Source organism: Camelus bactrianus, chromosome 1 (genome assembly GCF_048773025.1).
Source record: "Camelus bactrianus isolate YW-2024 breed Bactrian camel chromosome 1, ASM4877302v1, whole genome shotgun sequence".
NCBI classification, from domain to species: domain Eukaryota; kingdom Metazoa; phylum Chordata; class Mammalia; order Artiodactyla; family Camelidae; genus Camelus; species Camelus bactrianus.
The window spans coordinates 106,501,897-106,528,712 of NC_133539.1; the positions used below are offsets into that span (position 1 = coordinate 106,501,897).

General features: G+C 46.8%; 1 protein-coding gene across 5 annotated transcripts in view; it reads right to left on the reverse strand.

The window, feature by feature from the left end:
- Positions 1–26,816, reverse strand: part of MRAS (muscle RAS oncogene homolog) — a 56,040-nt gene that overhangs the window by 11,216 nt on the left and 18,008 nt on the right. For all 5 annotated transcript variants that reach the window (XR_012509277.1, XM_045514729.2, XM_074370698.1 and 2 more), the window contains exon 2: positions 19,378–19,588. Coding sequence is in view for 4 of the 5 variants with exons in the window: in XM_045514729.2 (XP_045370685.1) it covers positions 19,378–19,570 (193 nt within the window). In the remaining variant the exon portion in view is untranslated. The remainder of the gene's footprint in view (positions 1–19,377; positions 19,589–26,816) is intronic.

Sequence of the window (26,816 nt, forward strand, 5' to 3'; positions counted from 1 at the left end):
CCAGTTCTAACCCACGGTGCTCCCTGGGCCTTCATTCTCCACCTGCAGAAAAGCCTCATGAGGTCAGTGATCAACTCGGCTGCAAATTCCTCTGGAGTCCCCAGGTGTGGGCTTCGATCCCTGCTGCAGGTCTTACAAGCTGATTCTTGGGGAGGTTACCTGCCTCCGAGCCTCCGTTTCCTCCTCTGTAAAATGGACACAGTGCTTATACCTTGCAGCCCCGAGGGAGGAAAGCCCCGGGACAAGCCTGAGGGAAGCTCTGAAGAGGCCATCCTGGGTCAGGAAGGGTCCTTGGGCCCTGTGCGGACAGATACCAGGTAGGCCGTGGGGGAGGAGCGGCTCCCTGAGAGCCAGGGCCCTCGTCACCCAGGAGGGGCTGCTCCAGGGCTGGAGGGACGTGGGAGCTGGGGCAGTTGGGGAGAGGGAGGCTGGGGGGACCTTCTCCACAAAGGCTCTTCCCTCAACCCACCCATCCCCTCACTACCCCCACCTCATACGCCTATTCTCCTGAGATGAAATGCTCTCCCTGTTTCAGGGAGGTCGCGGCCACAGCTGGGGGTCTTTCTGTAGATCTGCAAGCCTGACCCACTCTGGCCCTGTGGGGGTCCTGAAGTGGGAACCCCTCAGTGACCTGTAAGCCACCGCCCAGCACGGCCCCTCCCCACTCTCCCAGCTTGCTCTCCCTGACCAGACCCGCTTCCCCTCTCCTGGAGGCAGTGGAGGTTGGTTCCAGATCTTGAAGCCAGGTTCTGGGCTGAGTCTGCCTCCTGATTCCCAGCCTGTGACCCTGGGCAAGCTCATGTCTCTGTGCCTCCTCTTCCTAAAACAGGGCTTGTCAGGGATGTTTTGAGTTAATATACTCAGGCCCCTGGAGCAGCACTGATGCAAAGAAGTCCTACAGGAGTGTCTATGGGAGACTGTATCCTCATCTGGGCCTGGGATTCCCTCCCCCAGCCACTTCCCTCTCTGCTCCCTGTGCCTTGGTGAGCTACTCTGACTCACAGAATTCTGCTGCCAGAGCCCCCGTGACTCTCTCCACCCCCAAATGGACCCTTCATGGCACTGTTTTCACTGCCCATTTAAAAGGCCCCCAGCTGGACTGTCAGTTCCCAGAGCCAGGGACTTGGTCTGTGTGTCACCCGTCTACTTGGAGCCTGGCACAAACAGTACTCAAATAGTAGCTGAAGGAATACATGAATGTGAAACCTATTTAATTTCATTCATTCATTCATTCAAGAACTATTTTGAGAGCTTACTACGTATCAGGCGGTGTTCTAGGCAGGCCATGGGGGTTGGGGTGGGGCTGGTGCACAGGGGTAAGGCTGACTTCCTTCTAAGCATGACAGGGGCCACTGGAGACACTGGGCAAGAGTGAAATGATCTATAGGACATTTGCAAAGTTTACTCTGGTTGCTGGGGCAACACAGACGGAGAGTGAAAGCAGGGACACCAGTCAGGAGGTTAGGAAATAGTCCAGCAAGACAGGATGGAGGGTTGGACCAAGGGTAGGGTGGGGCGGGGGCTAAGAGAAGTGACCAGATTCAGGCCACTTTCTAAGACAGAGCCAACAGGAGCAGGGCTCCTGGGGGGAAATGTAGGGACACGGGGGATGAGAGAGAACAGCAGAGGACGAGGGCAGTTTAGGGCCTGAGCTGAATGAATGGTGGCATCATATACTGAGTGGGAGAGACGGTGAAAAACAGGGTCGGGGGGCTCAGTTTTGGAAACACACTTCAGAAACTCTCAGGCACCTACATGGAACTTCAAATAGGTACATGGAGACTTAAGACAGAAACTGAGAAGAGGGGAAAGAGAGACAGAAGGAGGAGTCACCAGTGTGTGGGTGGCACAGAAAGCCACTGGACGAGCTATCCAGGACCCCCAGGAACCCACATCTCCTCAGGTAGACACCCTGAGGCCCTGCCTGGGAAAGTGACCTTGTCCACGCAGCCTGTCACCCCTGCACATCTTCCTGGGTCACTCAGCACAGCAGAGGGGCAAGGCCTGGCAGGTACACAGGCCAGACTGTGACCCATACACAAGAGCAGCTCCCTTCTGTGGGCCTTGGTCTCCTCAAGTATGAAAGGAGGGGTGGGGCTCCTGGGCCTTCAGGTCCTTCGAGCTCTGACATCCTTGAATTATTTGGTCTGGATACAAAATGAAGGAGCTAAGAAAATAGGACCTATAGCTGAGGACCAGTGGGGAGACACGCAGTTTCCCCAATATTTTCAGTGGCGGTGGGGTAGGAAGACTGAACCTTCACCAGAGGGAGTGGAGCCTTTTGTCCTAAATCCCACTCAGGACCGCACTCCACAGACGAAAATGGCACGGATTTGGCTGAAACAGGGATGGGAAGGCCCGAACTAAACAGCAGGTAACCAGGTAATATTGTAATTAACACATTCACAGATTTTGTTTTTGTTTTGTCTATTATCCAAAACAAAAACTAGGAATCTAGTATATTTAAAAATATGATCATTCAGAATTAAAAAACAAAACAATTCAATCGGGAGTTGAAAATCAAAAGGGACCCTCTAGGAAGGAAAAGATAGTCATTTCAGACTTTGATGGCCTTAGAAATTATATTATCCATGCTTTCTAAAAGAATTCTTGGAGGATATACTCCAGTAAAGTGAAAATTAGATCCATGAAAGATAAAGGTGAGCAATGTTATAAACAGTGGGAAGCGGCAGACAAAGGAAACAGCAAAACCTCAGACGTAAGTTTAAATAGATATTGTAACACAATTTGAAGAAAATGAAGGACATTTTAGAACTAAAATCTGTGCTGATCCATATGTGATGGTATGAGCTGAGAAAAAAATTAGTTATTACTAAAGTTCTTGCCTCATTTAGGAAGAGTCTAAAGACACTGATTTCATCCAGATGTTGACAGAAAAAGACAAGTATACACACACGTATGTACACAGAACAACCCCTGGAAAAAAAACCTCAAAACTCCTTAATCATTAAACAAAAACAGAACAAAGTAAATGGGACCAATCCAATGGAAGGCAAAAATAAACTCTATAAAAATAAGAAAGTTTACAAAGCAGGCATGAAATAAGATGGCAGAAATAAGTCTGACGAACAACAGTAAATGCAAATGGGTTAAATTTACCTATTAAAAGGAGATACTCAGCACAAAATCCATTTGCTACTATAAAAAGCGCATATAAAACAAAATGACACAGAAAGAATGAAAAATGAAAGGATAAAAAAGGATATTCCAGCCACATGTACCCACAAAACAGAATTCAAGGCTACGGCATCCAACAGAACAAAACAGGGTATTTATAATGGGAAAAAGCACAAGATCAAGAAATGCCAAAGTCATGAGTTACAAGCATATAAAGATGTTACCTAAAAATATGTATGTGTAAAAAACTGATTTTTTAAAACGGTCGGAATTGACAAACTCCAGACTCACTGTGGGAGAATTGAACAGTCCTTAAAGATGGAATAGGTGGCTCCCCAAAAGTAATGATTTATCATTAAATAATACAATTCACAAATGTAATCGGAGAAACAGAACAAACTTTATATACAAAACATAAGTATTTTCAATCACACGTGAAACAGTCAAAAAAATTGGCCACATATTAGGCCATAAATATTTTGACAAATTCCCGAAAGCAGAAGTCATACGAGCCTTCTTTACCTATAATGTAATAAGATCAGAAGTGAATGGAAACATGAGTATAACAGAAACTATCCACTTGAAAGCCTAAAAAGCTATAGTGCTCCCTAATTCTCCAGTTAAAGAGAAAAGCAAAGAAATTACAATTTACAGCTGTACAACAATAAACAATAATATAACCCTCTGGTTTGAGGCCAAAGAGGTACTCAGAGGAAAATTACAGCTTTAAATGTACTTCAGGAAACAAGAGAAGACTGAAAATCAACTAAGCTTTAAATTAAGAGGCTAGAGAAGAAAAAATAAAACCAAAGAAAGAAGAAATCAATAAAAGTAGAAATTAAGAAAATGGGAAGAAGGAAAAAGTAATTGATATCTAAGAATCAAAAGCTCATTCTGTGAAAAGACCAAAGGGGAAAAAAAAAAAAAAAACCCAACTAAGCAAAAAAAAAAAAACAAAAAAAAACCCCAAAATCTTTAGAAATTCTTACCAGAGAAGAAAAGACATTTAGGATGAGAAAAGGCCTATGACTATGGATATGGATAAATATTGTGAGAGAAAACTACAGTTTTATAGCAATACATTTTCAACTCTTGACGAAATGGATGATTTAAGCAACTATAAAGGAACAACAAAAAAAACTGGCTCAAGAAAATATCTGAAATTGAAACAGGCCAGTAATTACCAATGAGATTGAAGAGACAAAACTATCCCACGAGCAGCTCAAAGCTAATCTTGTAACCTACAAATGGTTCCAGCACAAGGAGAACAGAGGAACTGTCTAGCTCATTGTAAGATCCTAGCATAATCCTAATCACCACCTGGACAGGAATAGCACGTGGGGGTGTGGTGACTTCCAGGCCCGCCCCACCTTTGGGGGACAGAAGCAGCCTGCATGTGGGACCCTAAGAGGTATAGTCATCCCTTTGCCCATTATTGTCTCAGCACTTACTCAGCTACCCCTCTGCTACCTGGGACTTTGGACGGTTAAAGAATAAGATGCATCTCCCTATCAAGGCACTTAAGAGGCTAGTTAGGCTGATACTTAAAGAAAAATAACAACACAGGACAGACAGTGACTCGTACTATCGGACATCTAGAGAAGGGGTGGGGTCCATTCAGCTTGGAGGGATAATGGGAGGTTCTGGCAAAGAGAGGACATTTCTCCTGCCCTTCATGGAAGAAGAGAAATTGACATTTCTCTGGACTTCCAGACAGAGAAACAGCAGAAGCAAGGGCCTGGAGGAAGGAAAGGAGAGCAGCGAGGAGTCTGGTGAGCTGGGGACAAAGGTCCATGCTAGGAAGATGCAGGAGGAAGAGGAGGCAGGGGGAACAGAGGCTGAGAACTTGGAGTCTGAACTAAAATGTCTGCATTTGGTGGACACTGGGGAGCTACTGAAGGTTCAGAGAGGGAAGAGGTGTAGTCGGAGGAGAGTGAGTTTGGCAGCCAAAGAGGGAGGGGACTGAAAAAGCACCCTTGTGAAGAGGTGGAGGAGGGACCTGGGCAGAGGTGACCAGGGCATAAGCGAAGGTAGTGTGTTTTGGAAGGAGAGGAAAGAATGAATGGGGACACCTGGGGACACAGGAATGTAGGGAATGGGGGCCAAGAGGAGAGAGGAGAGTTGAGGACACCTTGGAAATTCCAAACCCTGGGCCCCAGGAGGGCAGTGCAACCAGGGAGGAGGTGGGAGCTGAGCTGGGCCTGGTCTGGTTTGGGGCCTATCCCTTCCCAGCCCTCCCCTCCACACATACACCAGGAAACACCTGGTCACAGGCCCCCTGTCAGTGGCTCTGCCTCCAAGATTTCCTAGGGGGTGGGTTGAAGAAAATGGGCAGCTCTGCTTAAAAAAAAAACATGATTCTGCCCACATCCCCCATGCCTGATGTGAAGGCAGGAGGACTCCTGAGACAGAAAGTATTAGTCACTGCGAGAGGTGTCCTGCCAGTGTGTGTGCATGCGTGCGCGCATGTGTGTGACAGAGACTGACACAAACCCAGAGACAGACAGGGCAGCCAGACTTAAGTGGAAACCCCGGGCTGCTCTTGGATCTTGTGGATTCCAGAAGCCAAGCCTGCATGCTGGCGTGGATGGGGCCCCAGGCAGGCAGCCAGCGTGGAGGCAGCACCAGCCCGGGTCCCTCCTGAGCCCTCCTCCCCTCCCTTTCCCTTCTTTCCTTCTCCACCAGGGATCCCAGAGGGAGGCAAACCCTGGCAAGGGGTCTGGGGACTCTGACATTGGCTCGCAGCCCAGGATACAGTCTGAGCTCTTTGGCCAAAAGGAGTCCTGCCCACCGTGTTCCTACTGGCAGCACACACTGTGCTGGGGCTTCATACACACGCATCCTTGCTGTCCTCTTTACGGCCTCGTAAGGAAGGTATTACTGTACCCCTAGTACAGATTAGAAAACTGAGGACCAGGGAGTTAAAGGGATCTGCTCAAGGCCACACACTGTGGCGGAGGGCACTTCAATTGCCTTAGCTCGTCCAGGCTGTTTACTTCAACCAGAGGATATCTGGCTGGGCTGTGCCTTGGTTCCAGGCCTTTGCCCAAGGCATGACCTCCAACTATAATGCCCTCTCCTCCGGGGTTCCCCTCTGCCCTCCAGCAGGGCTGTAGCCCCCCTCCTCTCCTGAGCTCCCTAGCCTCTGACCTTATCTCTGAATCATTCCCATTGTGCGTGGTGTGGGTGGGTTCCTCCAAGCCTGTGCCTCTAGGCCCAGCTCAGCTCCCCACCAGGCGGTGGAGCCCCAGAGGGTGGGAGTCTAGCTTTGACTCCCTGGGTCCCCCAAAAGCTTCAGCACCCAACAAGCGTTTATCAAATACTTGCAGAATGACTGGACAGACCACACGTACGCTACAGGAAATGTAGTTACTGGGTTCAGACAGCCCACGCCAGCTGTAGGGGAAGCTACTAAAAACTGACTTTTAAAGTCCTGTAACTCACCCATCAGGGTGAAGTAAGGGTTCTGGAATATGAAACAAGAGAGATGATCATTTCTAGAGACAATATGCCTCCAAGGACCATGCCTGGTGTTTTCTATACCTGCTCCCAACCACAGGCCCCCCATGGGAGGCAGGAGCGACGGCGCCCATTTCACACGACAGTTAGGGAGCAAAGCCGGTGCTCCTCCTAGGAAAAGACTCAAATTTTAAAAATGCCACCTAGCTGAGGATCAATAGTAATGAGGGCTCCCTTTTCTAGGTGAGGGTGTGGATGGGATAGTCTGGGTGCTGGGCAGAGGGCAGGATGCACTGACCATGCACTGGTCCCAGAAAAAGGGATGCTTTCTCCTTCTGGGAGCGCTGGCCCAGTGCAGGGAGCCAGGCCGCTGGGCACTCTCTAAGGGGGAGGGGGCTAAGGTCCCGTGGCGGAGCCAGCTGGCTCTCTGGCAATTCCCTCTGGCAGCGGCCCCAGCCTTGACTTGCTGACTTCAAGACACTTCAGGGGAGAAGTGCTGGCCACCAGCCCAAGGGGACGCTAGTTCTCGAGGTCACACTACTGCAGCTGGGGTTGGGGGGAGGCGCTCTTGGGATATGTTTCCATGAGGCCCACAGATCCCCTGACTTGATGGATGCACATTACATGTGTGGGTGCACATCCTTTCAGGGAGATGGTCTGTGGTTTTGGGGGATACTTAGAGAAGCCCGGTCCTGCCCCCACCACAATGTCACTCTTAGGGACGGAAGAGAAGAAACAGGAAGGAGCAGCAAGGGGTCTCACCTGTGTAACCGGGAACCCAGGAGCATTCAAGAGACAGATGGGGGCCTGGGAAGGGCCTGGCAATGGGGAGGAACAGGGAGGGAAGCAGTGGCCAGTGACCCCATTTCCACCTCACAACCCCTGGGGCAGGGGGAGCATTTTTCATGGGAAGAAACTGAGGCAGGGCAGGCTTGTGACCTGCTCAGGCTCCTACAGCTAGTGGCCAGCAGAGGCACGATTTGAACCCAAGTGTGTCTGGGTCCTGGCCTGTCCCTGAGTGGGGATTCAGCCGCAATGTCCCCAAGGCCCGTGAAGAGAGGGGGTGAGGACAGAACATCTGAGGTGTGCAGAGCTGGAAGACAAAGGCCCGGAGGCTATGCCTCCTACTCCCACCCCTACCTGGTTACCCCAAATCCTCCACCTCCTCCACCCCTGCCCCTGGGCAGCCACGTGGAACTAGGAGGAGACAGCTCGGCTGTGCTGGCCTGGCTTCCTTCAAAGTCCTGAGCACTCTCTCCCAGGGCAACCTTAGAGCACCCGACAGATCTAAACACACTGTACCCAGTCACTTCCCTCCAGGGCCACCGTCTCCCACCACCGCCCTGCCTCCAGCCTGCACTCCCAGCTCTGGATCTGAAACAGATCATCAGGCAAGAAACTCCACAAGCCTCCAAGTCCACCTGCTTCAGAGCCAGGGAAGCCCCGTACACCGCAGGTGAGGGAGGGAGAGCTGTCTGGCAGCTCCCAAAGTGTGAAACAGACACCACACGGCCCGGCAATCCCACTCCCAGGGATGGACCCAAGAGACGTGAAAACACACGTCTGCACAAAAACTCGCACACGAATGTCCACAGCAGCATTATTCATAACAGCCCAAAGTGGAAACAACCCAAATGCCCACTGACTGATGACTGGATAATCACAATGTGGCCTCTCCATAAACAGCCGACCCTTGAACAGCACAGGTTTGAACTTGCAGGTCCATTTGTACGGGACTTTTTTCAATACCCACACAAAAATATACGTGTGAAATCTTGTGTGCAAGACTTGCACTGATGCAAATGGACTCTCCTTACATTAGGCATAAAGTGAGTGATATTTAAATTTAATAATGTGTTCGTTTTCTTACTGTTTCATAACTTTGCTTTCAAAGAATTACCCTACAGCACACCTCTCTCTCTCTAGTAACTGGAGAAAATGTGTATCGGTCTATCATCACAAGAAAGTGGTTTTTAAAAACATGTAATAGTGTTTCCAATACTGTACCGTGAATATGACTATAATACTGTACATCATAAAAATCTTTTAATGATTCATTCATTAGTTTATAGGCTGGGCTACCACGAAGCAACCACATCACTTACTGACAAATGAATCATTGTACCTGTGCATAAATATTAATTACTTTTTCATATTGTCCTTTCATTTTGATGTCTAGTGTTAGTAACACATATAATAACATTTACAGTGTCTTGTATCCCATAAGACAATATTGATGTAGGCACTAACAGAGAGACCATTCATCTTGTAAAAGATGACATAAATTTATGGTATTGATAAATACACTACAGTCCAGTGAATGTATTTTCTCTTCCTTATGATTTGCTTAATAACATTTTTTCTTCAATAGCTTTCTTTATAAAGAACACAGTATATAATACACATAACACACAAAATCTGTGTTAATCACCTTTATGTTATCGATAAGGCTTCAGTCAACAGTAGGATACCCGTAGCTACGTTTTGAGAGGGTCAAAAGTTATATGCAGATTCTTGACTGCGTGGGGGTCGGCATCCTCAACCCCCAACATTGTTCAAGCATCAACTGCACTAGAATATGATTCACACATAAAAAGGAATGACATCCTGACACACGCTACGACATGGATGAACCTTGAAAGCACTGTGCTAAGTGAAAGAAGCCAGGCACAAAGGCACATATTATATGAGTCCATTTACAGGAAATGTCCAGGCCAGGCAAATCCATAAAGGCAGAAAGCAGATGAGTGGTTCAGGGACTGGGTGGAGGGGAGAGTGGCAGAATGACTGCTAACAGGCGTGAGTTTTTTGGAGGGTGAGGAAAATGTAGAGGATTAGACAGTGGTGATTCCAGTAATTGCTGATTTGTGACTCAGTAGGCAATTTGTGATCGCACAACGTTGTGTGTGTACTATCAGCCCCTGAACTGTACACTTTAAAAGGAGGGAATTTGAGGGGAGGGTACAGCTCAGTGGTAGAGTGTGTGCTTAGCATGCGTGAAGTCCTGGGTTCAATCCCCAGTACCTCTATTAAAAATTTTTTTTTTAAAAAAGAGGGGGAGATTTTACATGTGAATTATATCTCAATTAAGAAAAATTGTACGAAGGAAAAAAAATGCACCTCCCTTCTGTGAGACACATGCTCCACCTGCCTCTCTGCAGTGGATGACTGGGTCTGCTTCTGTCCAAGACCTGTCCCCTCCTGCTGTGCCCTGGATTCTGTCCCCATCACCAGTGCAAGGACGCTGCTGCTATTTTGTCCCCTCCTCCTCCTGCAGCTTCCATTTCTCTCTCTATTGGTTCATTTCCATCAGTATATAAATGTGGCAAAACTTCTCTCATCTTAAAAAACAAGCAAATAAAAATAAAGTCCCAAAAGTTAAAAATAAAAACCCTCCCCCCCTTGACCTCACATCTTCCAGCTACTGTCCATTTCTTTGGTCCTCTTCACAGCCACGCTCCTTGACTTGTCTGTCCTCACTGCCTGCCCTTCCCTCCTCTCCTCCACTCTCTCTCGAACCCACTGTAATCAGACCACTCTATTAAAGCTGATCTTGTCAAGTCACTAAATCAGCGGGGACTTGGCAGTCCTCATCCCACAGGCCACTGGCCAGCATCTGATGTGCTCGACGGCTCCTGCCCTTTTGAAGAGACTTCTGCACTCGGCGTTGGGATCTCTTCTCCCACCACAGAGACTGGTCCTGCTCTGATCCTAGTCACCCTCTGAACACCGGTGGGTCCCCATGCTCTGTGCTGGGACCCCTTCTCTCACCATGTTCCCTTCCTCAGAGAGCTCTTGTCTCATGGCTTTTCACGGTGACTCCCACATTTCCAACTCCAGGCTGCACATCTCCCCTGACTCCAGACTCAGACACCCAGCTGCTGGCTTGACTTCTATCTGTATGTGTGAAAAGCATCCATATTTAATGGGTCCAGAATTACACTCTTGATTTTCCCCTTAGACTTGCTTTTCCCAGTCTTCATCATCTTGATAAACAGAACTTTATTCTACCAGTTGTCCAGGCCAAAGCCTCTTCTCTCTCTTACCCCGACCCCTTCCCACATACTCCATCAACAAAATCTGCTGTTTTCTCCTTAAAATACATCCAAGATCTAACTCCTTCTCACTACCTCCTTTACCGGTGCCCTAGTCACCATCAGGAGCCTCTTATCTGGTCTCCCTAGATCTGCCCTGGTTCCCCTGTGGTCCACACCACAGCCAGAGCGACCCTTTTAAACATCAGTCAGACCACTTTCCTCCTCTGTTCAAAACCCTCCAATGACTTCCTATTTCTCTCCAAGGCCCTAGAAGATGACTGCCCCCAGCTATCTCACTTCCACTCTCTCACTTCCTCTGCGCCTTGGCCCCCTAACTGTTCCCCAGACAGACCACCCACACCCCTGTCTCAGGGCCTTTGCACCTGATTCTCTGGCCAAGACTCTCTTCCCCCAGGTACAGAAACAGCTTTGTCCTTTAGGTCTCTGTTCTGACATCACCTTACCAGGAAGGCTATCCCTGATCAGTGTAGATAAGATAGCAACCTCTTCCTCCCCGTCTGTTTCCTCTACCTTGCTGTATTCTTCTTCACAGCAGTTATCACTGCCTGACACATCACGTAGTTGTTTATGCTCTGTCTCCCCATTCTACCAGAAGTTTCATGAGAGCAGGGACTTGACTTTGACAACTGCTGTACCTTCAAGGCCCAAAAGAGAACCAGGTACCCAGCAGTATTTACAGAATGAACTAATGAACACACCCACATACATAAATCTCGGGGACCAATCCACACATCACAGGAGGGGAGGGGTGACAGCTCCAAGTCCAGGGTCAAGCCTACTCTGGACGTCCCCAGGTGGGGCAGATGGGTCAACGGCTCATCTGCACAGGCAACAGGACCTCTTTTTTTTAACGGAGGAACTGGGGATTGAACCCAGGACCTTGTGCATGCTAAGCATGTGCTCGATCACTGAGCTATACCCATCCTGCTGATGGGACCTAATCTTGAAAGCACCAAGCCACCCTCCTAAATAGTAATATAAATCATATTAGAACAATCCTAACAACAAGATCATCTGCTGAGGCTGACTCTGCTAAGCTTCACATGGTGCTGGATTCCCTCACTCACTCAAGAACAGTAACTAAGCCGCTGGCACCAAAGATACAATGATGGACAAAGCCTCTCTCCTCAAGGAGCTTACAAGTTATAATGTTTCACTTATTCTTTGCAATAATGATGAGGCTATATCCCATTTGGGACACAGACCCCACCAATGAGGGCACGTGGTCTCGGTCCAGAGACACCCCTAGTCACTTGGACCTGGGGCCTGGAGCTGGTAGCATCACCCAACACAAGGACAGACAGGTGAGACTGCAAACCTACTGACTGGGCTGAAATCAGGGCAAAACCCAAAATTAACTGCAGAAGTATAGGACCTGGTTGTCAGCAGAGTGAGTAAGAAGAAAGCCACGGGCAGTTTACGGTGCCGACAAGCTCAGGATGACCCCGGCTGTGTTGTGACTTTGGAGGGTGCATGATGCACTGGTACTTTCATTACTCAGCCCTGCTGAGCTGACTCCAGATCACTGGCCGATGGCCGCTCCCTCAGCTCCCAGGCTGGCTAGTGGACCAAGGTGAGCACAGAGCAAGATATCCTCGGCTTTGGGATGAGAGGGACTGGAGTGTTACTCAGCTGTGTGACCTTGGATATGTTATTTCACCTCTCTGAGTCTTAGTTCCCACGCCTGCAGGGGCCTGACCAATCCAAGGGCTGCTGGACAGGTGCGGGAGCAGGAGGGCTGGGTTCTTGGGGCAGGGCTCTTGGGGGGACAGGGTGGCAGTGAGGCAGCAATTTTCCAGTGGCACAGAAGTATCTCACCATTTTAGCCCCAGTCCAGTAACACTGGTACGTACCAGCTGAGGAGCAGCCGTACTCACCTGCAGAGGGAAGACACTGATCTCCACTGAGCAGAACTGCTACAAGGATGAAAGAGAACAATCCCTGTGAAGCCCTTAGCACAGGGTCTGGCCTTCGAGAAAAGTTAGCAGTAACCTCTAACATTGCTGAGGGCAGAGGGGCAGTAGGAAAAGTGGGTCTGGGAGGCAGAGCTGGTCTCAGTGTAAGGACGGGCTTTGTACAGGCCAGCACTGCCCCAGGCACCTTGGAGATCAGTGAGCTCCCCGTTACTGGAAGCACTCAAGCAGCGATGGCTACTGGGACCAAGATAAAAGGTCAGGCAGAGGCTTCAGGGGCTGGGTTGCATATTCTCAGGCCAGAGGCCACACTCCCTCATAAAGGAAAAGAAAGAGGGAAACTCCTCCCATGTCACTGTCTGCAGGAAAAGGGAAGGACGGGAGAGAGGCTGGCCAGCTTGCCTGCACCCCCTCTTTGGGGCCACGGGAAAGGGCCTACTCTGAAGTTGGCCTAAGGGCTGCTGAGCATACAGCCCACCGTGTGAAGCCCCCAGCTCAGAGAAGAACTCTCAGTAAGTGTTCCTGTCCTCTCGCTGCCCTCCCTGAGTCCCTCTCCACTCCTCTTCTCCAGAGAGAATGTGGATTCAAGTTCGGGGAAAAGCCAGTCCAGGCCCCTCTGTGAAGACAACAGCACTTGTGTCTGCCATTTGGGCAGAAGCCAGGGTGGAAACATCCCAGCTTCTGAGGGTGCAGGAGGGGAGCAAAGGCTTTTGCTCTTTGCAGAGACTGAGCCCTTACGGGGCATAGAGTGGCTGCAGAGCGGGACCCGAGAGCCCCTAGGTGGGAAGCGGCGTCCATCTGTTGATGGAGGAAAGATGCAAGCTTGCAGAGACCGGCTGGGCAGAGGGTGCGGCTGGCAGCCATAGGAGTGGGGAGGCCCAGGGTGTCAGTGGGCAGAGGACCTGGTCAACCTATCCTGCAGGCCTGAGGCTTGGGCCAGAGGAGGAGGCAGGCTGACAGGAGGGGCCGTGTTTGGTCAAGTCAGGAGGCCTGGGCCTGGCTCCACCTCTAGCTGGGCCTGACCCTGGCAAGTCACTTCTCCACGTGCACTGCAGTTTCCTCGGGTGTAGAGTGAGGGGGCTGATACCATGGAGCTCAGGAGCCTTCTGGCTCAAGCTTACAGAAAAAAACAGGCATGCAAGAACTCCAAGACGAAACAAGTGAAAGCAGAGACTGGAGCAGATATCTGTGTGCTCATGTGCACAGAGAAGGCCTCCTTGAGCAAGCTTAAGCATCTCTGCTCTGAGATTCAGCCCAGAACTGGAGCCCCTGGCCTCCTGAAGAGGGACAGGGGACTGTGTCCTTGATCCTGCTAATCCAGGCCACACCCACTCCTCCCTGGGATTTCAACTCCATCCTCAGAGGCACAGGGATCACTGCACAAGGAGGGAGAAGGTCTTCCCAACCGGCCAGACCCATGGAGAGTACAGAAGACAAGGGAGCTGAAATCACTGCTAGCTGTGTGAAACTCTGAGCTTTACTTCTAGAGAGGTACAGGCCTCCCACACGGTAACTGCCCAACACATATCGTGATTGCTTCCTCCTCTTCATCATCATTATCAAGCTGCCATGTATTTGTTCTTTCTGAGTTTGGAAGAAGAGAAACCCCAGAGTTCAGAGCACTTGGCAGGCGTCCCAGGCTTAGCACCTCGCCCAGGATGCTGCGGCCTCCAGAGAAGCCAGATGTCAGGGAAAGTCCCGTCCATCCCAGGGCTGCAAACCACCCCAGAGGAGTTCAGCCCCAGTAGGGGTCAGAGTTACACCCAAGCCTAAATACAACCAGCCTTTGATTAAAGTTCCCCAAATATGGGACATCTTTTTAAATGCCAGCTAATTAGTATTTAGCTATAATGCTCTAAGTCTTCCTTTTCTTAATACAAGACCTAACTGAGTGGGGAAGTGTGCTAATCTGGGAATCCAGCATCTACTCCCGAGGTGGGCCTGGAAGGGTGATGCCCTAAATCAGGCCTGATTCTGGTGGCAGGTTCAGAGGCGCAGCACCTCGGGGGAGCCCGGGAGCTTCAGAACACAAGCTCTGCAGATTCGCGCTTATAAAGTGGTGCCAAGGCCAGGCTCCCCTCCCTGCCTCCACGGTGATCAGCGTTACCCCTAAATCTTCCTAACACCACTTAAGGAAAAAAAAAAAAACTTCTTTTTAGAAACAAGTTTGGATACTCTAATACCCAAAGTTACTTTTAAAAAGTTAGAGAGGTTAACATGGATGTAGAGAGAAAGAATACTTACTGAGCTCCAGCGATGTACCAGGCATGATGATACTCTCTTACATGCATTATGCAGTGTTTTTCAGAATGTTTTCTATAGAAATAGCTCAGAATGATGTGCAAAAATGGTCCTTTGAGAAACCCTAAGGATCATATATCCTTTTAATATATTTCCAACAGCTGTTTGTATATTGAAGGTTCTTTCAAGGCCTGCAGTAAAGAAACTGCCTATATTTCTGTAACTCAGTTTATCTTATAGTGCATGCATGAGATGATTTTAGAAAGTGAGTAAACGTTAAGTTTTTAACTTTAATTGTTATGCATATTTTGACGTGAGTTAGCAAATAATATAGTGAGCACATCAAAGCTGTGGTTGCACATATACAGTTCAGGACTCACTTATTCATTCATTCCACAGACATGTACTGAGGACCTACTGTGAGCCCAGCAGTATTCTAGATGCTGATGATAGGGCAGTAAATAAAATAAAGTCTCTGCTCTCATAAATTTATATTTTAGTGGGGAGTGACAACCACTCAAACAAATAAAACACACTGAACACATATAAATTTATGTTCAACAGTAAAACGTAGAGTAAAGACAAAGAGTTGGGCAGAGGGACAGAAGTGACAGGGGCGGAGTGGGTACTAGTGGAGGGAAGACATCTCAGACAAAAGGACACCTGAATGGAGACTGAAACAAAAGAGACTGTATTTCTGCAGGAAGAATGTGCTCGGCAGAAAAAACACCAAATACAAATTCCTGAAGTGGGAATGTGCTTGGTACCTGGTGGAACTCTTCCAAGTTCCAGGGCTGCAGACAAGCCCTGAAGGATGATGCTTTTTTTTTTTACAAGCCCTGAAGGATGGCACTTTAAAAAATTAAGATGTAATTCAAATGCCATAATGCTTTCCCTTGTAAAGTGTACAAGTCAGTGTTTTTTAGTATTTACACAAAGTTGTTCTCTTTTTTCAGAGTGATGATTTGGTTCTGGTTCCAGCCAAGATGGAGTATCAGGGACCAGATCTATCTTGTCACTGGAAACAACCAAAAAACGAACAACATATATGAAACTGGATTTCAAGACACTGGACATCAGGCAACAAAGGACAGTGACCCCTAAGAGATGGGATACAAGAGAGGAGGTCATCTGAATGCCTAGCTGACTGCCCTGGGAGAGCTTCCAGGCCACAGAACTGGGATGAGAAACCCAGGGATGAGGAACGTCATTTTATAATAATAAAAGGGTCAATTTATCAAGAGGATGTTTCCTTCTTAAAGATTTATGCACTTCACAACAGAGTGCCAAAATACACGTAGCAAAAACTGATCGAACTAAAAGGAAAAAAATATAGGTATATCCATAATCATACTCTGAAATTCAACAGACCTCTCTCAATAACTGACAGAACAAGTAGACAGAAAATCAATAAGGCTATAGAAGACTTGGAGAACATTATCTACCAACTTGATCTAACTGACATTCATAGAACACCCCACCCAGCAACAGCAGGATACACATTCTTTTCATGTGCACATGGACTATTTACCAAGATAGACCATATCCTGAGTCATAAAACAAGCCTCAATAAATTTAAAAGAATTCAAATTATACTGTATGTTCTCTGACACAATGAAATTAAAATAGAAATCAATCCCAGAAAGATCTCTGGAAAATTCCTAAATAGTTGAAAATAAATAATATACCTCTAAATAACCGATGGAGCAAAGAAGATATCAAAAGAGAAATTAAAAAGTATTTTTAACCAAATAAAAATGAAACCACAACATATTATAATTTGTGGGACAGAGCTAAATAAGTAGTTGGGGGAAATTATAGCACCAAAATGAACATCTTATTATTAAAAATGAAAAGTTCAAATCAATGACATCAGCTTCCACTTTAAGAAGCTAGAAAAAGCAGAGAAAATTAAATCCAAAGTAGGCAGGCAAAAGGAAATAATAAACATTAGAGTAGAAATCAATAGGATCAAATGGGAAAAGTCAATGGACTCAAAAGCTGGTTCTTTGTGAAAATCAATGACGTTGATAAATCTCTAGCCAGGATTAGGAAAAAAGATGACACAAATTACTAATATTGGAAATGTGAGAGGTAACATCATTATGAATTCTACAGATATGAAAAGGATAATAAGAGAATATTAAGAACAACTTGATGTCAATACTTTTGTTAACTTTGATGAATTGATCAAGCTTTTGAAAGACACAAACTACAAAAGCTTACTGGAGAGTAGATAACCTGAATAGCCCTATATCTATTAAAGAAATTAAATCTGTAGTTAAAAATCTTCCCACAAAGAAAACTCCATGCCCAGATGTCTTCATAGATGAACTCTACTAAGCATATAAGGAAGAAATAATATCAATATTGTTCAAACTCTTCCAGAAAATTGAAGAAGAGCGCATACTTGAGCGCATCTCAAGTCATTCTATAAAGCCAGCATTACTCATACATTACAAGAAAACTACAGACCGATACCTCTCAAGAATATAGACGCAACAATTCTAAACAAAATTTTAGCAAATCAAAGCCAATAATATACAAGAAGCCAACATACCATGATCAAGTGGGGTTTATCCCAGGAATACAATTTTGGCTTAACACTGGAAAATTTAATCAATGTAATTTACCATATTAAAGATTAAAAAGAAAGCCTATACGATTATCTCAATAGATACAGAAAACACATTTGACAAAAATCCAGCATCCTCTCCTGATAAAAACTCTCAGCAACTAGGAACAGAAAAGTATTTCCTCAACCTGATAAAGGTTATCTATAAAAACCTTATGGCTAACATCACACTTAATGCTGAGAGACTAAAAGCTTTCACCCTAAGAGCAAGAACAAGACAAGTATGTGTTTAAGTCACAGAAATAAGACAAGAAAAATAAATAGAAGCCATCCAGATTGGTAAGGAAGAAGTAAAACTATCTTTACTCATAGACACAATCATCTCTGTAGAAAATGCAATAGAATCTACAAAAAAGCCACTAGAACGAATAAGTAATTAGCAAGGATGTGGGTTACAATATATAAAATTCTATTGTATTTCTATATTTAGCAATAAACAATTGAAAACTGAAAATAAAAAACCAACATCATTTATAGTACAGAGGTAGGTATAAATCTGATAAAATATGTAAAAGGCCTATGCACTCAAAATTACAAAACAATTGATGAGAGAATTAAAGAAGACTTAAATAAATAAAAAAAGAGATACCACATTCATGGGTTGGAAGGCTCAACATTGTTAGGAATCAATTCTCCTCAAACTGATCCACAGATTCAACACAATCTCAATCAAAATCTAGAATTTTAGAACATAACTGATTCTAAAATTCATATGGAAATGCAAATGACCTGGGCTAGCCAAAACAACTTTGAGAAAGAATGAAGCTGGAGATTTAACAGTACCTGATTTCAAGACTTATTATAAAGCTACAGTTATCAAGACAGTGTACTATTGGTGTTAAGATAGGGCAGTAGATCAAACAAACAGAATATATGGACAACCAATTTTCATCAAAAGTACGAAAAAAGCGGTTCAGTGGGGAAAGTGCAATCTTTTCAACAAGTAATGCTCAGACAACTGAATATCCATATATCAAAAAAAAAAAATGAACTTTGTCTCATATCTCACACCATATACAGAAATTAATTCAGGGTAGATAATAAACCTAAATGTAAAACCTAAAAACCATTAAACTAGAAGAAAACACGAGAAAACCTTTGTGGCCTTGGGTTAGGCAAAGATTTCTTAGACACAACACCAGAAGCATAATGCATAAAAGAACAAACTGATAAACTGAAATTCATCACAATTAGAAACTCTTGTGTTTGAAAGACACTGTTAAGAGAATGAAAAACAAGCCAAAGCATGGTGAAAAAAAATACTTGCAAATCACATATCTGATAGAGAACTTGCAATCTGAGTGGTTTTCAAAGCTCCCCTTCTACAATGACATTCTATGATTAATGGCTCTTTGGTCTGAGACTCAGACAGTATAAATAGTCAGTAAGAATCTAGAACAATGGTCCTCTAACTTCAGCATCACCTGGAGGGCTTGTTAAAACACAGATTGCTGGGCCCCACCCTCAGAATTTCTGAATCAGTAGGGCCTGAAAGTTTTCATTTCTGATAAGTTCCCTGCTGCTGCTGTTGGCCTGGCTCCTCAGTTTTAGAACTGCTAATCTGGACCAATTTAGACTAAACTAGAAACACGATGTCAGATGGAAGATCCTCCTCTACCCACCACTCCCAGAGATAATTACCAAATAAACTATGCTTATGAAGAAAAAATTGATTTTCCTCCTTTTAATTAACTAGAGACATCTGTAAGTGTTAATCAGAGCTTCTGATCAGCGAGAAATAACAAACGTGACATCACTGAGCTGGCATGATTCTAGCGCTGCCTCTTTGTTGAATAACACACTTTGGTTTCCACAAAGCTGTTCATAATTCACCCTGGAAAACATACCCGGCCCTTCACCAACCATCCCATGATGGCAACACGAAAGAAACCAGCATGCCCCACCCCCATGCAGGGCCGCCATCGAGTCTCACCGTCCAAGATGGCCCACTGATTGTCAATCTCAGTATGTTTCAGGTAGGAGTCTTCGATGGTGGGGTCGTAGTCAGGCACAAAGATCTTCTGGAAAAACTGGATGGTGAGGGCGCTCTTGCCCACGCCCCCATCCCCCACCACCACCAGCTTGTATGTGGGGAGGTTGTCACTGGGGACGGCACTGGTGGCCATGTTGCTGGTGGCTCAGACCTGCGGAGGCAAGACACGTGGAATGAGGTGAGGGCTTTTTCCTCTCTGACTTAAGGGAAAATATTTATGGGCTTTCCTTCTTTCTTATAGAATAACAAATACTTCTAATTGTAGGAAGTTTTGAAGATGAAGAAATGTAAAAGAAAATAAAAATGTTACTCCTGGGCCCTCACCCAGAGACATTCACTGTTTAAATGATTTATTCAGTCATTTACTGAAAACCAGCCATGTGCCAGGCCAAGTGTCAGGGACATGATACTACTAGACACCACATGGTCTTTAACCAGCCAAAAGTCAGGTCAAAGAAGGTTTTCCACCACTAAATTCCATCCTATACCTGTACAAGTAGACACGTGGGTGTTAGTCTGAGCAGGGAGAGCACAAAGTTTCACTTCTACATCAACTCTGGTCATTGGACTGCTGTACTGGAAAGAGTTGGAGGCTATCTGAGCTTAAAGGGAAAGAGGGCCTCAACAGCTTAGCACACCTGAGCTCAGGGCCTCTGAGTCCTTTTGACTCTTAGAATTCTGTGATTCTGGCTCCATTCTCTGGACTCCTTGTGCTTTATCATGCAGAAAGTCGTGCTAGAATCTCCTGACATCTGGTCAACCCCTGTTTTAGTTGGGGAGAAGGAAGAGGAAGATCAGGGATAAGTTTTATTTTGATGAAGTTGAGTCCAGCTAAGGCAGTGGTTCTCAACCAGGGGCAATTTTGTCCCCCAGGTATATCTGCAATGTCTGGAGATATTTTTGGTTGCCAAAACTAAGGGGGTGCTACCAATATCTAGTCAGCAGAGGCCAAGGATGCTGCTAAACACCCTACGATGCACAGGACAACGCCCCCCACACCAACACATAGTCATCCATTCTAAAACGTCAATAGTGTCAAGGTTGAGAAACGTTGAGCTCAGGTGACTCAGTGGGGGCTAGAAATGTGGGACTGGGATTCTGAAGAACAGTTGAGCCTGAACAGATAAGGGCTGATTGTGAAGAGGCAATGGCAGCAAAGTGAAGAGTGACCTTTGGAAACTGCATCACAAAGTGACAAGGAGGAAAGGCAGGCAGGGAGCATGGAAGGAACACTCAGAAAAATAGGAGTGAAATCAGGATCTGTCACCGTGATGGAAGCCTAGAGCTGCCAGGAGGAGGAGCTTGACAGCACCAAACACTGGTGGGGGATGCGAGGGAGAGTCCCCTAAAGAACAATGTGAGGGTGTTGGCAGGGACCTAAGCTGCTAACTGCAAACTCTGCTTGGGAGAAGTCAAAGCTGCGGTGGTGGGGGTGTCCTCCCTTCTCACAGAATAACAAATACTCCCAATCGTAGATAGTTTTGAGGATGAAGAAATGCAAAAGAAAATAAAAGTCTTACCCTCGGACCCTCACCCAGAGACAATAACTGTTAAAATGATTTATTCAATCATTTATTTAAACATCCTATTATGCACAGGACAGCCCCTGCCCTGTGCAGGGGCTCAGCGGACTGGAGAATGACGAACTGGGTGTCCTGTGTCTATCACTGGTGCTTGTGAAGGCCACTGAGCTCTCTAGGCCATAGTTTCCATACCTATCAGATTAAAGGGCTGGGTTTTCAGAGTTGTTCTCAGCTCTGAAAGAGTCCTTAATTCTAGATTTTAACAGAAAGGGTGTTAGACACAAGTGTGGGTTATGTGGCCACGCTAATTTGCATGGGGCTACAGACAGGAGTCGTTGCATAATCTTTTGCAGTTACTGAAGCTTGATGTTGACATTTAGGATTTCCCTGCAGGGGTGGGGGAAGTAGGCGCTTTTGTATACTGTGGGTGAGAGTGTAAATCTGTCCAAACAGGACTTGCATAAATGTATAAAGATTTAAATGCACATATCCTCTCTCGAAGCTATTCCACATGTGAGAATGTATTCTAAAGGTATAATCAGACAAGTGTACAAAGATGTTAAGAACAGGGGGAAAATGGAAATAACTTAAATACTGGGGACGTGGGAGAAAGAAGTTGAAAAAGTATCCATTGTGAACGAAAAATATTGCAAACCATATTAGTAAACAAAGAATGCTGAAGCCATCAAGTCAGCAGCTGCCTCCACCCTCCAGTGAAGACAAGCCTGCAGCCCAGCCTCTGCAGCCACTCACAATGGTGCACTCTGAGGGGACCCAATAAGAAAGGACAGGATACTGGCCCTAGATAGCTAGGTGCTTGTCAAAGGAATGAATTCAATGAGCCCAAGTGTTTGCTCCCTCCCATACATAGAAAAGCACTAAATTCTTTAACTTGAGATGTCTGGTTTCCTTCAGTTAACAAGTAATCTTTTAACGTTCTAACTACCTGGTCTTTGTTGTAAAGCTCCTGTACATCCTAGCTCCTCCCCTACCTCTTCGGGGCAGTCCCTGAGAGCGATCTGGGAGGCTGTCATCCTGGCTCAAGTCCTCCTGCCAAATAAAACATAACTCTCAACTTTTAGGCTGTGCATTTATTTCAGTTGACACCATACAATGCAATGCTATGTGTCATTGAAAAGGATGCTATCCACTAACCTAGAAAAAGCTTTTAATGTACATGGGGAAAAAAAAACAGGTTGGAAAACAGCACTTCCATGAGGTTACTCATCTATGAATCGACATGTCTAGGTGTGTTTCTAGGCCTGGAGAAAACTGGCATGCAGCTGTCTCTTGGGCAGATTTGGGGGCACTTTCTCAAATTTTCAATTTTCTACAACAAGCATGTATTATATTTGTGTATTGGAAAAGCTGAATAATATTCAAATGTTCCCACCAAATAAAATGTTCGGGCCTCCTGAAAACATGTGATTTCCCCCTCCTTCAAGTGGGGATTGAAGCCCCTCTGGTGCAGGAGAGAAGGACCAGGCGCCGGCTGAAGCCCCAGCATCTGGTTCCCCCCTCTCCCTAGGTGGGGATAATGGTAGGGATAACCTGTGGCTTTACTGAACAGAGATCTCCCACATAACAGAGCTGGTGGCCCAAAGGGGCCAGAAGGGAGTTGGAAGGAGACAGCAATGGGGAGAGGAGGGAAGGGGCCAGTTCCCTCCTCTTTGCCTCTTAGGTCAGGGGAGCACTGTGTCAGCTCCTCATTGTCCCTCCTTAACTGCTGGCTTGGGGTGGACAGTGACAGTGGGCCAGGGGGAATGTGTCTGCCTGTGAAGAGGGGAGAGGTAATTAGGTTTATTTATTTATTTATTCTTAGAGGAGGTACTGGGGATTGAACCCAGGACCTCATTTATACTAAGCAAGCCCTTTACCACTTGAGCTATATACTCTTCCCCAAAGAGGCTCTTTTTAAAGCTCCCGTCCAAAGACACATAAACTACAATGTAAAAAATAAATAAGCTACAAGGATATAATGTACAACACAGGGAATACAGCCAATATTTTATAATAACTTTAAAATGGAGTATAACTTATAACAATTTTGAATCGCTACGTTGTACTCCTGAAGCTAACATAACATTGTAAATCAACGCTACCTCAATAAAACAATTACAATAAATATAAATTAAAAACTAAAGCTCCCTTCTATTTTCTGCTGGCAGCAACATGAATAAAAAATACTAAGTGGGTAGGAAGGTATCGGGAAGGAAAATCGTTTCTTTTGATCTTCTCAAAATCAGATAAGAAATATGTTAATGTGACAGAGGACCTGAATCCAACTTTTGAGGCGGGGCTCAGACCACCCACAGCAGAATCATCTGGGGATTTGATAAAAAAAAAAACTGCCCTCTGCTTGCCAAGCAAGGCAGCAGACAGGAAACGGTCAGATGGGGGGCCCCTTCCTCTGACAGCGCCCTGCTTCAGGGTTGAGCCCTGAGAGACCACAGGGAGCCAGTCAGGGCTCCCGCCCAACTCAGATTAATGGAACAGATTCAAGGGGTCAGAATGACTGTGCCCCTCATGGAGAAAAATCCTTTACTGCTTCCTGTAGCTGATGGGTCAAGTCCAGTCCCCTTCACTGGACATTCAAGGCTGTCACTGGCTGTCACCGCTGACCTCTCCAGGGTACCCATGCTGCAGGGGCACTACTCACGCTACTCACTTCCCCAACCAACTCTGTGCTCCCCAGGGTGCCCCGTGGTCACACAGAGCCCTCTACACACACATACCTCTCCATGGGTCAGGCCCAGGCATTGCCTACCCTGGGACGTATCCCCTTCTACCCTGTGCCCAGCTGCTCCTGGGGCAGAGGCCACTATCACCCTTGAAGTCTTCTACACGAACTGTGCACAAAAGGGCAGGCATACATCTTGTCCCTCCCTGTATCACCAAGGCCTGGTACAGCACCAGCGAGGACAGACTCCAGCTAGAGGAACCTGAGGCCCAACAATGGCCTTTCTGAACAACTGTCAGACAACCCACTAGCCACAGCGCTGGCCTCCCCATGCAGAGGGCTTGGGAGCAGCTCTCCCGGCCAAGGGTTGGGACTGTCTCCCCTTTTCTCCCCAGTCAGACCAATCACAAAGATAAGACCCCTACTGGAAGCAAGCGTGAACCCAGGAGGAAAAGGAGGTTTGCGAGGGTGGGATAATGAGCCCAGAAAACCCCTCAGTCCATAAGGACTTTCAGCAATCTTCTCTGGATGGGTGTTTTTCCAGTCTTCAGCCTCCCCTGAAATAATCCCAGACTAAATGATGTCTTTGTAAACAGGCAGGGCAGTCAAAATGCCAAGGGGCGTGCACCACCCTCCTACAAAATCGGCTGGTCTCACGTGGTGTGGAGAAAGTTTTTTTAAAAGTCACCCCAGGTGATGACAGAAGTCACCCAGGATAAAAAGCTGGTTGGTGATTAAGGAGCATACTGCCCCATTTACAACATCCCCCTCCTCCCCAGTCTGTTCAAATAGACCGCACCTTGGAGATCATTCCAGAATGCTGGCTCTTCACCATTTGAGGGTCATGGATGGCCCCTGTGAGGTGAGAGGGTGGGAGAAGGTGGACCTGGGGCTGTCTTTAAAGTTTCCTCACCAAATTTCCACACTTGATATTCTCCTACTGACCAGTTGGGTGATCTTGGGCAAGTTACCGTTCACAGCCTCAGTTTTTTATTTGCAAGATGGGGTTGGTTAGAGAATCATCCTGTGCAGGATCACTTCAAGTATGCAATTAAAATGTATGAGATGTGCCCAGCTTAGAGAAAAAGAAGGTGCTCAAATGCTTGTTTTCTCGCCTCGTTTACTTTGTTCCCAGAAGGGATGGACCCACAGTCTCCCTCCCTCCCTCCACTCTGAGGCTCTACGATGCCCAGCCTCCTTTCCCTCCTCCATAAGAAGCCCCATTGCCACCTCAGCTCCCTTGCAGTCGGACTAAATAAGCCTGTGTGGGAATGTCACCCATCATTTAGAACATTGTTTCCATGGGAAATGGCTCTGAGGTTCCAGGCAGCCCGCTCCACTCAGAAACCAACTTTTGGAACAGAAGCCACAGGGCGGCGAAAGCAGCCAAGTGCTGGTTCCCATGGCAACCACGGCTCCCAGGCCCCTCCCAGTTCACAGCAACCCAAACCCCTGCTCATACTGGAAACGTCTTCCTAAAAGGCAAATATCCCTGTCTCGAAGATTTTAATAACGTGTATACGAAAACTTTAGGCATCTTCCCGTTGAGAAATAAGCTTTTTGGCTGCCTGGTTTCTCGTTCCCTTTCTTTCCCCACGGTCAGCATCACCTTGCCTGGTCTGGAGTTGTTTCCTGAATGGCAGATTCACCTCCCCCAGCAACTTGGAAGTTCCACGAGGACAAAAGCCATGTCTCCTCATTCCCTTGCCTCTCACAGGGCCAGGCAGGGCCCAACATGTGGGAGCCTCAGGGCGTATTCACTGACAGACTACTTGATGCTGCCCAAAGCAGCCTTCCACCCACCCAGCCCTCCCTTGGGCCAAGAAGCAGGGAGTGACACCCACCCTTCTAACAGGGGCAGGCTCATGCCCCCAGGATGTGGGGTGCTAGGTGGACCCATTACCCCAGAATAACCTTTTCACCCAGCAATTTTCAAATGTGCTTCGAGGGAGGTCCTGATACCTCCTGAGAAGTCTTACGCAAAGTCCCCTCTGTTTTCAGGGAGGCAGCTTGGGGTGGGGGTGGGGTCAGAATAGCCTTGGACTCTGCAGCCAGAGTGCTTGAGCTCCCCCACTTTGTCTCTAATACGGACTCCTTGTGTGACCTGGAGTAAGTTTCTTAACTTCCAGTGGCCTGTTTCCCTGTCTATAAAACAGAACAGGATCCTCAAGACTGTGTAAGGCCTGAGTGGGGGAAAAAACTGGAAGGTCCCCCCAGTAAGGTCATATCTGTACTAATATGCAAAGTAGTTGGGTCCCTGGTCTCCTTCCAACGTGGTACATTTCAGAGATTGGAGTCCCTTGCCTGCCCCATCCACAGCCCTAAGGGCCCCTGCACCCCAGAGGACCCAATATAGTAACAGACGCAAACGCTTAGTGGTCAGCCCAAAGCCTCTCCAAAGATGATACCAATTTAATTGAAGGTTTAGTGGTCACTGCTTTTTGCTTCTCTATTGCTATACTAATCATTTTAAAGACCCCCCCTCGCCCATCAGTCGAACTACAAGTTGTTTGGTAAATAAAGCTGGAAGAAGGGGGCACATTCACTAATGGAGCTCTTTGGAGAGTGAAAGGACTTTACAAACATTGAGCTGAATCAGCCCTGGGAAGCTAATCTCATCTGTGTGATGTCTGGGTGTGCCCAGCTCAGGGGGATGAGGATACACTGGGGGAGTGACCCAACCCCTGTGGAGGAAATGGCTCTGCATTCCAGGAGCTGCCCTTCCCTTCTGCACAATTCCCAGAAATGGGCAGCTTCCCTAGGGCTGCTGATTTGCAGGCTAGGCATAAATGGTGTGCAGCCCCGCCAGGGGTCTCAGCCACTTGGCATCTCTAAGGATCCACTCTCCCCTCCCCAGACTTTGCTCCAGCCTTTTGTCTCCCATCTTTGCTAATCCAAACCCAGAACTGTCACTGCCTCACCCAGCTCCTCCAGGAAGCCACCAGTGCATTCAGCTCACTTCATTAGCAAGAACTGTGTTGTGTCATTTTCTGCTGTACAGGACCTTAAACATCATCAGGTCTAGATGGTAAGTAGGTGGCAAGGGTGCTGTCCCTCCCATTCCCAGAGCCATGGTGGACATCAGTCCATCATGGTCCTCTTTCCTATTCAGTCTTAGAACCCTTTTCAATGCAGCACCCTTGGCAGCCAGAACCAGGTGACTGGTCCAGAGAGGA